At 44.6% G+C, this 16,361-nt stretch overlaps 1 protein-coding gene across 1 annotated transcript in view; it reads left to right on the forward strand.

Moving 5' to 3' along the window:
- Positions 1 to 16,361, forward strand: part of sycp3 (synaptonemal complex protein 3) — a 90,319-nt gene that overhangs the window by 14,034 nt on the left and 59,924 nt on the right. The window contains exon 3 of the mRNA XM_078242366.1: positions 3,832 to 3,919. Within this exon, the coding sequence (XP_078098492.1) occupies positions 3,832 to 3,919 (88 nt within the window). The remainder of the gene's footprint in view (positions 1 to 3,831; positions 3,920 to 16,361) is intronic.

The following is a 16,361-nucleotide window of genomic DNA, read 5'->3' on the forward strand; positions in this document are numbered from 1 at the left end:
CACCTCCACTCGGACATAACGCTGGTCTTGTTGGCAGCCTACGAATATCTTCTGGAACACTACTCTGGAGCCCGGATAGCCAATGCTGACGCACTGAGTCGCCTCCTGTTGCCCACAAGCCTGGCTCCTTTACCAGCTGTACAAGAGGTTGTGATGATCCTGAACTTTTTGGAGACCTTGCCAGTGTCACCAAGGCAGATTAAGGCCTGGACTCAAAAAGATCTAATTTTATCTAAAATAAGGCACATGATCCTACACTGTGGATTCCAAGGATGACCCTCCAAAGAAATTAAACCTGACCTCATTAAGATATCTGAACTTAGTGTTGAAGATGGGATCATTCTTTGGGATCCTGAGTAATTGTTCCGCCCCCAGGATGACGTTCAATATGAACGGAACTACAGAATGGCCACCTGGGAGTATCAAAAATGAAGTTGCTGGCCAGGAGTTATATCTGGCAACCTGGTTTTGATTCTAACATCACAGACTTGGTGAAGTGATATGACCTGTGCCAGGAAAATCAAAAACTCTGTTTCCCTACACCCAAGGTAGTGGCCTAGCAGACCATGGATGGGTGTATATGTGGACTTTGCAAATCCCCTTATGGGGGGGGTGGTTTATGTTTTTAATCATGGTGGATGCACACTCCAAGTGGCTGGATGTGCACCACATGGCTCCACGACTTCGCAGGCGAGGATCAAGAAATTGCGATAAAGCTTCAGCATACACAGAAAACTAAGTCCTGGTTTCTGATAATGGCAGAGCCTTTACTAGTGGTGATTTCCAGAACTTTGCGCTTCTAATGGTATCTGACACGTCCAAACAGCACTTTATCACCCAATGGACTGGCAGCACAGGCAGTTCAAACCTTCAAATATGGTATGAAGAAATAACTGGCAGCATCCATGGAGACTAAACTGGCACGATTTTTATTTGATTATAGGACCACACCACATGCCACAACAGGTGTTTCTCCAGCAGAGCTGTTTTGGACGACAGGTTCATACCAGATTGAACCTGCTATTCCCAGACTTGGCGGGGAGGATGGAGTCCTCCACAGGAAAACCAAAGAAGAAACTTTGATTCTTCAAGGGCAGAGAACTTTTGCAACAGATGATCTGGTTCATATAAAAAACTTCCGGGGATCGTCGCAGATGGGTCCCTGGGATCATTATGGAGAAACTATCTTAAAAAGTCAAAGTTTGGGCTAAAACTCTTAAAGAAACACTTAGACCATTTCAAGTGCTTGCCTGATCTGCCCTTGCCACCGGCATTGGAGATAGTTGCTGCCAGTGTCAGTCCTCAACTTGAAGCTGACTCCGTGTTGGCCGCCTTGATAGCGAAGGTGCAGATTCAGAGATGGGGTTGAAGATGTGGGCCTCCAGGCTGAAGCAGAACCTGAAGAGGAACCTATTTCAGTAACCCTGTGATGCTCCATCCGAAAGAGAAGGTACCCTGTTAGGTTTAAACACCTGACCTAGCCCCACCTTCAATGGCCCTCCATCCAAACGACGGAAGGAACTTGCTCGCAGTGGGGGTGCTGGGAGAGACACGGACCTAAGGGGGGGTGGGATGTTATAATGGCCACGAAGGCCATGGATGTTATCAATAGATCTTCTCATGTGCTTTGTGGAGTACGCACTGCCTTACTGAGTGAATGGAGGCTCGCCCAATGGGAGGCAGTCAGCGAGGGTTTTTAAGCCAGTAACTTTACCCAGACTGGAATTGTATGTCCCAAAGTGAATACTATTTGACTGTAAGCCACAGGAGCCGTGTTGATGACAGAAAACTGGTATTTGGCTGAATTATTACAGATTCAGTTTCAGAAGAGCACCCTCTACTGTAAGGCTGTTAGCTAAGATAGAAGCAACTTTACCCTGGATTTTGCTCTGCTCTATCAGAGTTAGAAATACTTGATGTTCACACAGTGTTCAAAGTGGGCACGTGTTGCATTGTTCAGCTCATTCCTCTTATGCTCAAAAATTCACCCAGAAGCATGTTTACACAGATAAAAATTATCCTGAGGGCAAATATTTGAGGTGTTCCATGTAATTGACTGACTTAGAATTGACATTGAGTATGGTGGGAAATTGCCACTTTCAATAAGGCGGCTTTAAATTTAAAAAAAACTTGGTGGCCTGTATACAGGAACAGTTGTTGGGGGAACTTTAGGATAGGTAGGAGTGAGTGAAACAGCAGCTTTTATCATCTTGATTGGAAAGTTGTGGCATGCTCAAATGGATTCCATGATACAAGTTACATTTTGTATCAAGGATAATATTCACAGTACTTATAAATGGCTGGTGTTCTATGTGACCACATTACAGACATGACCTATGCAGTTGAACCTCCAATCTACGCAGTTCAAGTAATGTAGCAGCTGTGGAGTCCTGCAAGCTCTAATGTTTCTGTATGTATACAGTCCATAACACTGCTCACTGATGGTAGTGTATTTCCCAATGACAAGTAAGCCTTTTTGAATCAGTTTCAAGTGAAAAAGGTAAGTATATTTTAAATTGTAACAACATAAATTTGCATTTATATAACATCTTTAAAGTAACTAAAGATCCCAAGTCAAATTGAGTTTAATCTTGGATTATTGACTTTCTCCTTATGTTTCCAGTTATGGCCAATTGTTCAATATATACATGTTATATATATATGAATAAATTTAAGTTTGTGAAAATTTACTCACAGGTAGGCTGGATGTTTCTGAAAGTTAAGAGTCAGGAAATTTCATATTAATAAAGTTAATTATAGAATTATTTGTGGTCCTGAGTTTTTGGTCCAATGTGTGCGAAGATCGAACTTCAGCAAATAAAACCTAATATGTGATTGTAGCTTACCCTTGTTTAGTATAAGGATAAGCTACAATCATATGTTAGGTTTTATTTGCTGAAGTTCGATCTTTAGTATAACTGCCCGACTCTGCGCGCTCACCACAGGAGCAAAAATCCAGGCCATGAGAGTCAGAGCAGAATTGTGTAAAATAATCAGCAAATTCTGCAGGGTATTATCTATATTATGAAAATAACTGAAATGGAGTACTCCCCAAGTGAGTACTTATGGGTAATTTAAGGGTGAGGATTTAACCCTTGGCAAAGGGGCTGATATTGACTTAATATTGACTTGTATGAGATTTGTAATTACTTCATTAAAATAATAGGTTTCATTATACTCCTAACTACTGTCACACAGGTTGATTTCAGTCTGCTGTCTACACTCAACCTTACATAGTGTCAGTTTGGAAAAGTCATACAGAACCACAAAGCAGCACCTTTTGAGAAGATGTGCTGATCCAGAATTTTCAGAATTGCTGCCACCAATACCATACAAAATACCAAGGGTCCTTTGATACAAATCACCCAGCAGTCTGCACAGTGAACAGGGACAAAACGATGGGTCACATAAACTCTTCCCATACTGGGTTCTATGAAATTATTCGGACATCTAGCTGACATTTTGAGTTACATGGGATTTATTTGTGCCTAAATGTTTAAACTATGGTCTGCCATACAAAAATCCACATTTCCCCTTTTAATAATCTGCACTTGGTGATACTTTCCCTGAGCAGTTGCCAAGGAATTAAATACATTGCTACAGTACCTAAGAGAAAAGACCACACCCTTGTTTGTTATCCAAGTGATTAGAGAAGGAATGTGTTTTTATCTGGAAAGTCAGTACAACCAATAAATCAATCTGGGGGATTTAATATTCAGATTATAGATTTAATCTTCCTTTGTCTTGAGCGATTTCATCAACTAGCTTTAGAGTGTAAAGTTTAACATCTCTGTGTAAGTTGACTTTTTCATGGAATTTTTGTATCTATAGAAGGGAGCACAGTGCAGCTTGGGAGGAAACGGTCAGCGTCCAGTGCAGTAACTGATCAGGAAGAAGAAATGGATGACATAAATGTTGGGTATGACAATCTGAACAGTAATATTTACAGCACACTGAACATTCATTTTTTATATGGTGCCATATAAATGGATGTTAATGTTGTTGAACTCAATGAAGGGAAAGGAGAAGACGAAGTTAATATAAATTCTCAAGATTTTCATAAAGCAAAAAATAGGAATTGTGTAACAGTTTGATTTTGCATGTCACTTGAATAACTAAATGAAGCACAATAGGAAGTAGCACATGGGGTTCTTGATAACAGTGCTACTGAATTTATTTAAAACCGTTCTTGTTTAAACCTCCCTGGAAGTGTGAATGCACGTGGATGAATCCAAAGAAGAGATCAACAAGAGTTTAAATTTTATTAACAGAGACATAGGCCCTGATATTTACACACAGACACGGAGAAGGGGGGACGTAGCAGTCGGGAAACCTAGAATTACAGAGAAGGTTGAAGCATGGCAAGACTTTATTTCTTTCTTTTTTCCCCCATTCCTCAGTAACCAGTTAGATTGAAGGCTGTTGGGAGGGAAAGCTTGTGCCAGACAGTAAGAGACAGGATAAGGAAATCATAAGGAGGGGTGAGGTGTCGGTGGATTGTGGAAGGGAGGTTGATTGCTGCAGGTTAGGTTGGGGGACCAGAGAGAAGCATTCCTGCCCCCTCTGTCCCACAAGCAATGCTTTATAAAGCACAGCTGTTGGAACCTTCCCTTCTGCTGCTGGATTTCTTAAGCCCTAGGAGACCTGATCTATAACCATTCATTCAATCCAAAAATTGCTATAATTTGAGGGACTTGTTAAATTCCTGCCTCTCACAGATTCCTTGACTGCACTTGTTAAACTGTGTATGTTAACTATATTTTGGGGCTCAGTTTCAGATTAAGAATTTGACCACCTCTATCGAATCTCTTCTTGAGAGATTCCGTTAAGGAAGAATAACCACAACTTCTTTATATATGGAACTGAGGCCTCCGTAATGGTCTTGTAAATCTCTTCTGCATCCTCTGTATAATCAAAAACTAGTAAATTATTTTGCTGAACTATTTACATTATATTCTCATCATGTTAACCTTCTGTGCTGTTTACAGTTTCTATCTAACTCCTAACTCCACTCCACACTCCCAAGTCATTGCCACTTAAGGTGTCAATCCCCCACAGTGCTGTTGGCTCTCTTGAAGGATGTGTAGGACATGTATGTTCCATTGTTTTCTGTAATCTTCAGCGTAACACACTGGGGAAATGTGAAAGTACCAGCTTGGAAAAACTGAAGCACTTTCTTCTATGAAGAACTTCGCAGCTGTATTGTTCCCTGCTCCTGTGACAAGAGAAGTATTCAATATCTGAGACAAGAATGAATTGGGTAGAAGAAAAGGAGAATGAAGAACATAGGAATGATAGTAAAGCAGGGTAGGAATTACACTTTCTGGAGGTAGTGGTATCATTTCCACGCTTGCTTCAGTGTGAGGCTGCTCCGCTGCAGAAAACAGGATTGCAAGTCAGTAAGAGAAAGTAGGATTGCACCATCATCAACAATGGAATAAACTTCCGAAGCATATCTATATGAAGTCCCTGCATAGTACACTTAAGCTGAAGAAGCTCTGCAGTTTGGGCCTCTGCTTCTTTACTGAAAGAATTTGAGTGCATCATGACTTGCTGGTGAGATTCAAGTGTCAGATGCAGCTTACAAATTAATACAATAATAATTAGTACAAATTAATAAACTCTGAATCTCCAATTTACGGTTAAGTACCTCATTCTGCCCTGATAGCTTACACTGTCTGCATGCAATTGTTGATGCATGTGATCAGTGAGCTCAGTGAAATAAGTAGACAAATTCATCTCTATTACCTATAACAAAAGGCTGATTCTCCTCAAAAGAAACAAACACTTCAGTGGTATTGGCAGTGTGGTCGGAGTGTGGTAAGATGTGGGTTAGGTTGATTGGCCAGGTTAAAAATTGTCCCTTAGAGTCCTGGGATGCGTAGGTTAGAGGGATTAGCGGGTAAAATATGTGGGGGTAGGACCTGGGTGGGATTGTGGTCGGTGCAGACTCGATGGGCCGAATGGCCTCCTTCTGCACTGTAGGGTTTCTATGTTTCTATGTAAATCATCTGTTTCTGTAACAGCTTGATTTGCTTAGACTCTGACCCAAAAGAGCCAACTAAGGTCTAGAAGCTCCCCTATCAGATGGACACCATCTTGTTTAGTGCACATTGTTTCTGCCTCTTCTAGCCTGTATTCAATGAGAAGTGAGAGAACTGCAAAATTTTCCTGTGGCCCATTGGATAGTGTTTCTGCAATAACCATCAGCTTACTGTGTGTAATGAGTGGTCTTCCATTTCTGATGCAGTGTTGGACTTTTCCAGTACTTGGAACGCCTTTGGAAATTCATCCCTGAATATTTCTCCATTGTTCTCTATTGTTACCTCATCGACCTTTTTCAGAAGACCAAGTCCTGGACACACTGACATACTAAGCAGACATAGTTTCGTTAATTTCTTTATCTTCATGCCTGAGTATTGTAGCGAACTGACTCTTCACTGAAGTCTGTGCCTTTGCCTATATCGCAAGGGGGATAGAATATAAAAGTAGTCTTGCTGCATCTGTACAGGGCATTGGTGAGGCTGTTTCTATGATCACGCCACCATCCTTCACACCAGCCTGTGGATGGGAAACCCTGCCCTCTAGAAACTCAAAATGGTCTTCTGAACGATGAAGGTTCTGGATCGGACATGGAGACAGAGGCGGCGGTGGTCACCAGTGAGGACGAGCCCCCTTGTAGTGGCTCTTCGATGCTCTTCACGGAAAAGGCCCGTTACACGTCCCCGACCAGACCCTACAAGCGATGGAGATGAGGCCACAGGCAAATAGACGGAGAACACCCCATCGTCGTGGGACTCGGGGGTTGGGGAGATGGTATTGGTAGGGGTGTGATAACCCCCACGGGGAATAACTGATCGATCTCACTGTGGGCGTCATTGAGTATGTGTTCTCCTGGAAACAGGCAGTGGCCTGCCCAGCTGGAACTCATTACCTGAGCCTTTTATGAGGCAGGCCCAGGACTGGGCCTGCTGAACTGTAATCCCAGACAGGGACTGGTGTGTGTACACCACAGTAGTGGTTTTACTTTGCATTCTGTAATAAACTATGTTCCTTACCAGTTGGACTTCCTGAGTCACTGCAGTAAAGGTGGCAGATTTCCTTCCTTAAAGGACATTAGTGAACCAGATGGGGTTTCATGGTCACCATTACTGAGACTAACTTCATATTCCAGATTTTATAATTGGATTTAAATTAGCCTGGTCCTCTAGATTACTAATTCACAGTGGTGATGACATGTGCTTTGCCGATAATGGATAGGCTGGGGAGTTAGGAGGTTGGTGGGAATAATGTAGGGAGGAGCTACATGATAAATGGAAGAACCATAAAGGGTGTAGAGACGCAGAGGGACCTGGGTGTGCAAGTCCACAGATCTTTGAAGGTGACGTCACAGGTGGAGAAGGTGGTGAAGAAGGCATATGGCATGCTTGCCTTTATAGGACGGGGCATAGAGTATAAGAGTTGGGGTCTGATGTTGCAGATGTATAGAACGTTGGTTCTGCCGCATTTGGAATACTGCGTCCAGTTCTGGTCGCCACACTACCAGAAGGACGTGGAGGCTTTGGAGAGAGTACAGAGGAGGTTTACCAGGATGTTGCCTGGTATGGAGGGGCTTGGTTATGAGGAGAGATTGGGTAAACTGGGGTTGTTCTCCCTGGAAAGACGGAGGATGAGGGGAGACTTAATAGAGGTGTATAAAATTATGAAAGGCATAGATAGGGTAAACGGTGGGAAGCTTTTCCCCAGGTCGGTGGTGACGTTCACGAGGGGTCATAGGTTCAAGGTGAAGGGGGGGAGGTTTAACACAGATATCAGAAGGACATATTTTACACAGAGGGTCGCGGGGGCCTGGAATGTGTTGCCGGGCAAGGTGGTGGAGGCGGACACACTGGGAACGTTTAAGACTTATCTAGACAACTATATGAACGGAGTGGGAATGGAGGGATACAAAAGAGTGGTCTAGTTTGGACCAGGGAGCGGCGCGGGCTAATTGTTCCTTGTTTCTCGTTTCAAGGCTTCATTCTATGATCATCTTGCTGGTGCCAGTACAGAGCGAGACTGCGGATAGTTGGGAACCTGTCTCGGGGGCAGGGAATTCATATGGTGTTCGTGGAAGTGGAAATGACTAGGGTTGGGAAGCATTTTCCGATCAGGGCCAGTGTGATCTCCTGGACTCGTTTCGATCGCCTCAGGGGGTCGGAGAGGAATTTCCCAGATTTCTTTTCCCCATATTGGCCCTGGGGTTTTCACTCTGGGTTTTCGCCTCTCCCTGGAGATCACATGGTCTGGAATGGGGGGGTGGGGGTGAGTTAATAGGTTGTGATGAACAAAGCATCGTAGCTGTGAGGGACAGCTCGGTGGATAGGATATTGGTATGTAGATAGGCTGGAAAATTGGGCGGGGATCCTGGATTCAGGATTCAATCCTGGACCGGGGAGCGGCGCGGGCTTGGAGGGCCGAAGGGCCTGTTCCTGTGCTGTATTGTTCTTTGTTCTTATATTGTTACTGTAGAATTCCCAGCCTTTGAGCTGCTCTTGTCACCACAGTATATGACTGATCTATTGCAGCTCCTGATCAATACTAACACCCAGAATATTGATGGCAGAGGATTTGGTGATGGGAATGCCATTGAATCTCCATGGGAGATATTTGATTCTCTCTTGTTGGAGATTATCATTTCCTGGCACTTCTGTCTTGTGAATGTTACTTGTCACTTGTCTAGTGAGTCCAGCTGCTACTCAGGTTCCAAAATCCAGAGTTCAAAATCCTCCATTTCGTAACACTTGTTATACATATGATTGTCAGGCTACAGGAAATGTCCTAGAGTTATCGTATGGCACAGGATGTGTATCCAGTGGGACTGAGGTGCCGTTCCAAGCCTCTATATATTAGTCAAACTAAATTTAACAGAAATAAACTTTCGGCCTATTGAAAACTTATTGATGCTGCTCTCGGGCCTGACTGTCCGCTCCTTTCACTTGTGATGAGAATCGGTTAATTATGGTTGTGGACTGCAGTATTGGATACAATATAATACACTCTTTACTTCAAGGGATCACCTGACCTGGGAGTCGAAGGTCACTTAGATGTTAGAGTAGGTTGTAACAAGGTTACAGATGCCTTGCAGTTGTGTGTACAGTAATGATGTCGGTTATCCTGTATCACAAAACAAGACTGTCAGAAGTGAACTAAACACAGCAATAAAGATTTTGAAAACACTGACAGCTCAGTTTGGTGGGCAATCTCGCCAAAAACTGGAGAAGATTCCAGCAGCACTCACAGAAATGGACAGCGATAAGAAAGACTCAGAGGTACAGTCTTCCATTTTTCTTCACATAGTCCTAGATGTTTATAACGATGAGAAACAAATAGATTTGAACAAAACACCAGAAAGCCTCTTTAGCTTAGTGTATCCTAACAAAAACATGTGAAAGATACAATTTTACATGTGCACAAGTCAGTGACATTAGTCTTTATGTAACTGAATAAGAAAAGGAGCTAAATCATGTGAATTTGGAGAGCTTAAAGAATCACTCATCTTAGATAGAGTATGATCCTTTGACAGAATGGCTTTTGAGAGAAGTGTATCTCACATTGAAGAGAACAATAAATATCTGTAGAATGGCAGCGACGACAAAATGCCAGATTAAACAGATGACTAAAGCTGAGAAGTGGCACACAATCAAGTAGTTTGATGTAGTTAAACAGAAACATTGCTGGGGAAAAGCACATTGCCCGAAAGTAAAAAGAACAAAACTGCTATTACAACCTTTAAATGCAGTCAATGCAGAACAGCGCATTTAGCACATAGTTGTCTAGCTGATGAAAAGCAGTGTAAGAACTGTGATCAGCTAAATCACTTTGCTAAGATGAGTAAATGGAAGAAAGCACACATGATTACAGATGATGACGCAGATACTCAACCTGAACTTTTCAACTGTGCAGTAACAGCAAATTCTAAAGAAGACAAATGGAAAGTTGGGTTAAAAATTGCCAACATGCTGGTGAATTTCAAGCTGGACACAAGTAAATGTCACTTCCATAAGTCTGTATGGTAAGATAAAGAACAAAGAACAGTACAGCACAGGAAACAGGCCCTTCAGCCCTCCAAGCCTGTGCCGCTCCTTGGTCCAACTAGACCAATCGTTTGTATCCCTCCATTTCCCAAGTAAAGGAAAACAGCTAACTAAAACAAAAATGAAGCTGTTTGCATACACAGGTGAAGGAATTGCTGCGGAAGGCCAATTCACACTTAAAGTGAACCACAAAATAACGTTTCGAATACTTACATTTGTAGTGGTCAAAAATAATGCAACATGCATTCTTGGAATCAAAGTATGTGAACATCTGAAGCAAATCAAGAGAATAATGACTGTTATCTTTGATGACATCCCCATTTCAAGGGGATTGGTTGCGTAAAGGGAGAACACACCATCAAAATTGATGAAACTGTGACACCCAAGTACCAGTAATTTGCAGCTAAGCAATTGCACAACCAATGGATTAGATCTAAACTCTGCGCTCCTGCCACATCTAGCTGTGAATGGTTAAACAAGCAACTAACTGGAGAAGGAGGCTCCACAAATATCCCCATCCTCAGTGCAAAATATAAGGCTGGAGCATTCACAACAATCTTCAGGAGTGGTGAGTGAGTGATCCATCTCAGCCTCCTCCGGAAGTCAAAGATGTCAGTCTTTAGCCAATTTGATTCACTCCATGTGATATCAAGAAATGGCTGAAGGTACTGGATACTGCAAAGGCTGTGGGCCCTGACAATAGTACTGAAGACTTGTGCTCCAGAGCTTGCCGTGCTCCTAGCCCAGCTGTTCCAATACAGTTACAATGTGGAAAATTGCCCAGGTATGACCTGGACACAAGAAACAGGACAAATCCAACCTGACCAATTAACATCCCATCAGTCTAGTGTCTGAGGCCCAACCATCTTCAGCTGCCTCATCAATGGCCTTCCTTCCATCTTAAGGTCAGAAGTGGGGATGTTCGCTGATGACTGCACAATGTACAGTACCATTCACGATTCCTCAGATACTGAAGCAGTCCATGTCCAAATGCAGCAAGACCTGGACAATACCCAGGCTTGTGCTGACAAGTGGCAAATAACATTCACACCACACAAGTGCCAGACACTGACCATCTCCATCAAGAGAGGATCTAACCATTGCTGCTTTACATTCAATGGCATTTAAATCACTGAATCCTCCACTATCAACATCCTCTTACCACTGATCAAAACTGAATTAGACTAGCCATATAAATACTGTGGCTACCAGAACAGGTCAGAGGCTCAGAATCCTGCAGCCAGTAACTCACCTCCTGACTCCTCAAAGCCTGTCCACCATCTACAAGGCACAATTTAGGAATGTGATGGAATGCTGTGGACTTTAAGAAAGAGGTTGTGCTGAATCTTTGAATGGCATCAAGATAGATAAGTCGCCGGGTCCGGATGGGATGTACCCCAGGTTACTGTGGGAGGCGAGGGAAGAGATTGCAGAGCCTCTGGCGATGACCTTTGCGTCGTCGATGGAGACGGGAGAGGTGCCGGAGGATTGGAGGATTGCGGACGTGGTTCCTATTTTCAAGAAGGGGAATAGGGATAGCCCAGGGAATTACTGACCGGTGAGTCTAACCTCAGTGGTTGGTAAGCTGATGGAGAAGATCCTGAGGGACAAGATTTATGAGCATTTGGAGAGGTTTAGTATGCTCAAGAATACTCAACATGGCTTTGTCAAAGGCAGATCGTGCCTTACGAGCCTGGTGGAGTTCTTTGAAAATGTGACTAAACACATTGACGAAGGGAAAGCGGTAGATGTGGTTTATATGGATTTTAGCAAGGCGTTCGATATGGTCCCCCATGCAAGGCTTCTAGAAAAAGTGAGAGGGCATGGGATCCAAGGGGCTGCTGCCCTGCGGATCCAGAACTGGCTTGCCCAAAGGAGGCAGAGAGTGTGTATAGATGGGTCTTTTTCTAAATGGAGGTCGGTCACCAGTGGTGTGCCCCAGGGATCTGTTCTGGGACCCTTGCTGTTTGTCATTTTCATAAATGACCTGGATGAGGAAGTGGAGGGATGGATTGGTAAGTTTGCCGACGACACGAAGGTTGGTGGTGTTGTGGATAGTCTGGAGGGATGTCAGAAGTTACAGAGGGACATAGATAGGATGCAAGACTGGGCGGAGAAGTGGCAGATGGACTTCAACCCAGATAAATGCGTAGTGGTCCATTTTGGCAGGTCAAATGGGATGAAGGAGTACAATATAAAGGGAAAGACTCTTAGTACTGTAGAGGATCAGAAGGACCTTGGGGTCCGGGTCCATAGGACTCTAAAATCGGCCCCGCAGGTGGAGGAGGTGGTTCAGAAGGCGTATGGTGTGCTGGCCTTTATAAATCGAGGATTGTGTTTAGGAGTCCGAGGATAATGATGCAGCTATATAAGACCCCACTTGGAGTACTGTGCACAGTTCTGGTCGCCTCATTACAGGAAGGATGTGGAAAAGATTGAAAGGGTGCAGAGGAGATTTACAAGGATGTTGCCTGGATTGAGTGGAATGCCTTCTGAGGATAGAAACATAGAAACCCTACAGTACAGAAAGAGGCCATTCGGCCCATCGAGTCTGCACCGACCACAATCCCACCCAGGCCCTACCCCCATACCCCCACATATTTTACCCGCTAATCCCTCTAATCTACCCATCCCAGGACACTAAGGGGAAATTTTAGCATGTCCAATCAACCTAACCTGCACATCTTTGGACTGTGGGAGGAAACCGGAGCACCCAGAGGAAACCCACGCAGACACGAGGAGAATGTGCAAACTCCACACAGACAGTGACCCAAGCCGGGAATCGAACCCAGGTCCCTGGAGCTGTGAAGCCGCAGTGCTAACCACTGTGCTACCGTGCCGCCCACTGAGGGAGCTCGGTCTTTTCTCCTTGGAGAGACGTAGGATGAGAGGAGACCTAATAGAGGTATATAAGATGTTGAGAGGCATAGATCAGGTGGACTCTCAGAGGCTTTTTCCCAGGGTGGAAATGGCTGCTACGAGAGGACACAGGTCTAAGGTGCTGGGGGGTAGGTACAGGGGAAATGTTAGGGGGAAGTTTTTCACACAGAGGGTGGTGGGCGAGTGGAATCGGCTGCCGTCAGTGGTGGTGGAGGCAAACTCAGTAGGGTCTTTTAAGAGACTCCTGGATGAGTACATGGGACTTAATAGGATGGAGGGTTATAGGTACCCCTAAAAGGTAGGGATATGTTCGGCACAACTTGTGGGGCCGAAGGGCCTGTTTTGTGCTGTAGTTTTTCTATGTTTCTACTCTGCACTTGCCCTGGATGAGTGCAGCTCCCATAACACTCAAGAAACTCGATACCATCCAGGATAAAGCAGCCCACATGGTTGGTACCCCTTCCACAAACATTCACTCCCTCCACTCACTCTTGAACAGTGGCTGCAGAGTGTGCCATCTACAAGATGCTCTGCAGAAACTCACCAAGCTTCCTTAGGCAGCATCTTCCAAAGCCACAACCATACCATCTGGAAAGAAAAAAAGCAGCAGATACCTGGGAACACCACCATCTGGAGGTTCCCCTCCAAGTCACTCACTAATGTCACCGTTTCTCCACTGTTGCTAGGTAAAATCCTGGAATTTCCTCCCTCACAGCGCTGTGGGTGGACCTACACCTCAAATTACAATGGTTCAAGAATACAGCTGACCACCACCTTTTGAAGGGCAATTGGGGATGGCCAATAAATGCTGGCCTAGCCAGTGATGCCCACATCCCGTAACTGAATTTCAAATTCTGAGAGACCAACTGAAAGCAGAGTTGGACAGAATCGAGAAACTTCACATCATCAAGAAAATTGAAGAAGAGACTAAGTGCGTTAATCCAATTATAATTGTAGAATAATGAGATCGGAGTCTGTGAGTCATTCTGGATCTCAGAAATCCAAACCAGGTTACAAAAAGAGCATTACCAGTTATCTACAGTAGAAGGGCGGCACGGTAGCAAGGGCGGCACGGTAGCACAGTGGTTAGCACTGCGGCTTCACAGCTCCAGGGACCTGGGTTCGATTCCTGGCTTGGGTCACTGTCTGTGCGGAGTTTGCACATTCTCCTCGTGTCTGCGTGGGTTTCCTCCGGGTGCTGTGGTTTCCTCCCACAGTCCAAAGATGTGTGGGTTAGGTTGATTGGCCATGCTAAAAAAGAAAAATTGCCCTTAGTGTCCTGGGATGCGTAGATTAGAGGGATTAGCAGGTAAAATATATGGGGGTAGGGCCTGGGTGGGATTGTGGTCGGTGCAGACTCGATGGGCCGAATGGCCTCCTTCTGCACTGTAGGGTTTCTATGATTCTAATGCAGCTGCTTTGTGCATTCAACACACCGTTTGCGTGTTGCTGGTTTTTACACTTACCTTTTGGTACTCAACTCCTGTGGTCTTCCACAGAACTGTGAAGCAGCTGTTTGAAGGGTTAGATGGCGTGAAAACGTATATCGACGATGTGATGGTTTGAGAAGCCACACAAGAAGGATACAACCACAAACTGAGGAAGGTGCTGGCAAGACCTCGAGAATCGAACTTCAATTTGGACAAGGAAAAGTGCAAAATAGGTCTTCATGAAATCAGGTACTTGGGACATGTGCTAACAAGTGAGGGACTCACTGAAGCCAGACCAGGAAAATTGAAGCAGTTGTGAACATTGGCCCTGAACTGTGCATTATCAGGAATCCAAAGATTACTACTGCGTCTGTGGAAGTACCAGGTCACAGTTAAATGCAATCAGGAAAGAAATATATAGCGCAGAAACTGTCACATGCATATCTACCCATTATGGAAGAAGAGGCCGAGGAAACAGAAGCAAACATACACATGCTGACAAAGAATTCATAGAATCCGTAAAATGCAGAAGGAGGTCATTCAGCCCATCGACAACGATCCCATCCAGGCCCTATCCCCATGTATTTCACCTGCTAATCCCCGTGACACTAAGGGGCAATTTAGCATAGGCAATCCACCTAACATGCACATCTTTGGACTTTAGGAGGAAACCAGAGCACCCAGAGGAAACCCACGCAGACACAGAGAGAACATGCAAGCTCCACATAGTCACCTGAGGCCAGAATTGAACCTGGGTCCCTGGTGCTGTGAGGCAGCAGTGTTAACCGCTGTGCCACCGTGGCTATAATCAAACGGGCTGAGATCAGCAAAGAAGCCAAGAATGACAACACCCTGCAAAAACTAGCAAATTGTGAATGTGCAAAGTCCAAAGATGTGCGGGTTAGGTTGATTGGCCATGCTAAAAAAATTGCCCCATAGTGTCCTAGGGTGCGTAGATTAGAGGGATTAGTGGGTAAAATGTGTAGGAATATGGGGGTAGGGCCTGGGTGGGATTGTGGTCGGTGCAGACTCGATGGGCCGAATGGCCTCTTTCTGTACTGTAGGGTTTCTATGATTTCTATGATTTCTATGAAATTGTGCAAACTGGCTGGCCCACAAGCTGAAGCAGAGCCCCTTCTGCTGTATAAGAGTATTGGAACTTCATGTGGCAGAGGGAATACTTTTCAAGGGGGGAAAGATCATCCCTGCAACACTGGGAAAATAAATGCTGCAAAGCTTTCATGAAAGTCACCTTGGGAAACAAACATGTTAGAGAAGAGCTTGAGCGGTAACGTGTTGGCCTGGAATGGGGGTCTAGGTAAAATGCTCTTTCGGAGAATCTATGCAGACTCTGGGCTGAATGGCCTCCTGTTGGGGTGGGTGGAACCGAGGTAAAATGCTCTTTTGGAGAGTCAGAGCCGAATGGCCTCCTGTTGGGGTGGGGGAGGGGAGCTAGGTAAAATGCTCTTTCAGATTGTCAGTGCAGAGTCTATGGGCTGAATGGCCTCCTGTTAGGGGTGGGGGGGCGGGGGAGCTAGGTAAAATGCTCTTTCGGAGAGTGAGTTACTGCAGTTAGGAGAGTTTATATCTTGGAGGGGGCATCAAATGAAGCTTTGTGGATGGAGCTTAAGAATAAAAAAGGTGCTAGGTGTTTATTATAGATCCCCAGATAGTCAGTGGGAAATTGAGGGAAAAACATGCACAATTTGTGAAGATTTGTAAATTATTTTAGGTGATTTCAACTTTCCCAACATTAATTCGAATAGACATGGGGGACGGTTCTCCTAGAAGTATGTTTTATTTCTGTTCCCTGTAATGTACTCATCATTATCCTTCGAATGTCTCCTGAGTTTGTGTACCTGGCTATTGGAAAGTTTGGACCAAACTGGGCTGCTTGAGTGGTGCAGTGGACCGGGAGACATCAGCAGAGGCAGTTTCGTCGGCTTCCCGCCGCACGCCATGGCCTCTGTGAGTC

Source organism: Mustelus asterias, chromosome 25 (genome assembly GCF_964213995.1).
Source record: "Mustelus asterias chromosome 25, sMusAst1.hap1.1, whole genome shotgun sequence".
Lineage (NCBI taxonomy): Eukaryota > Metazoa > Chordata > Chondrichthyes > Carcharhiniformes > Triakidae > Mustelus > Mustelus asterias.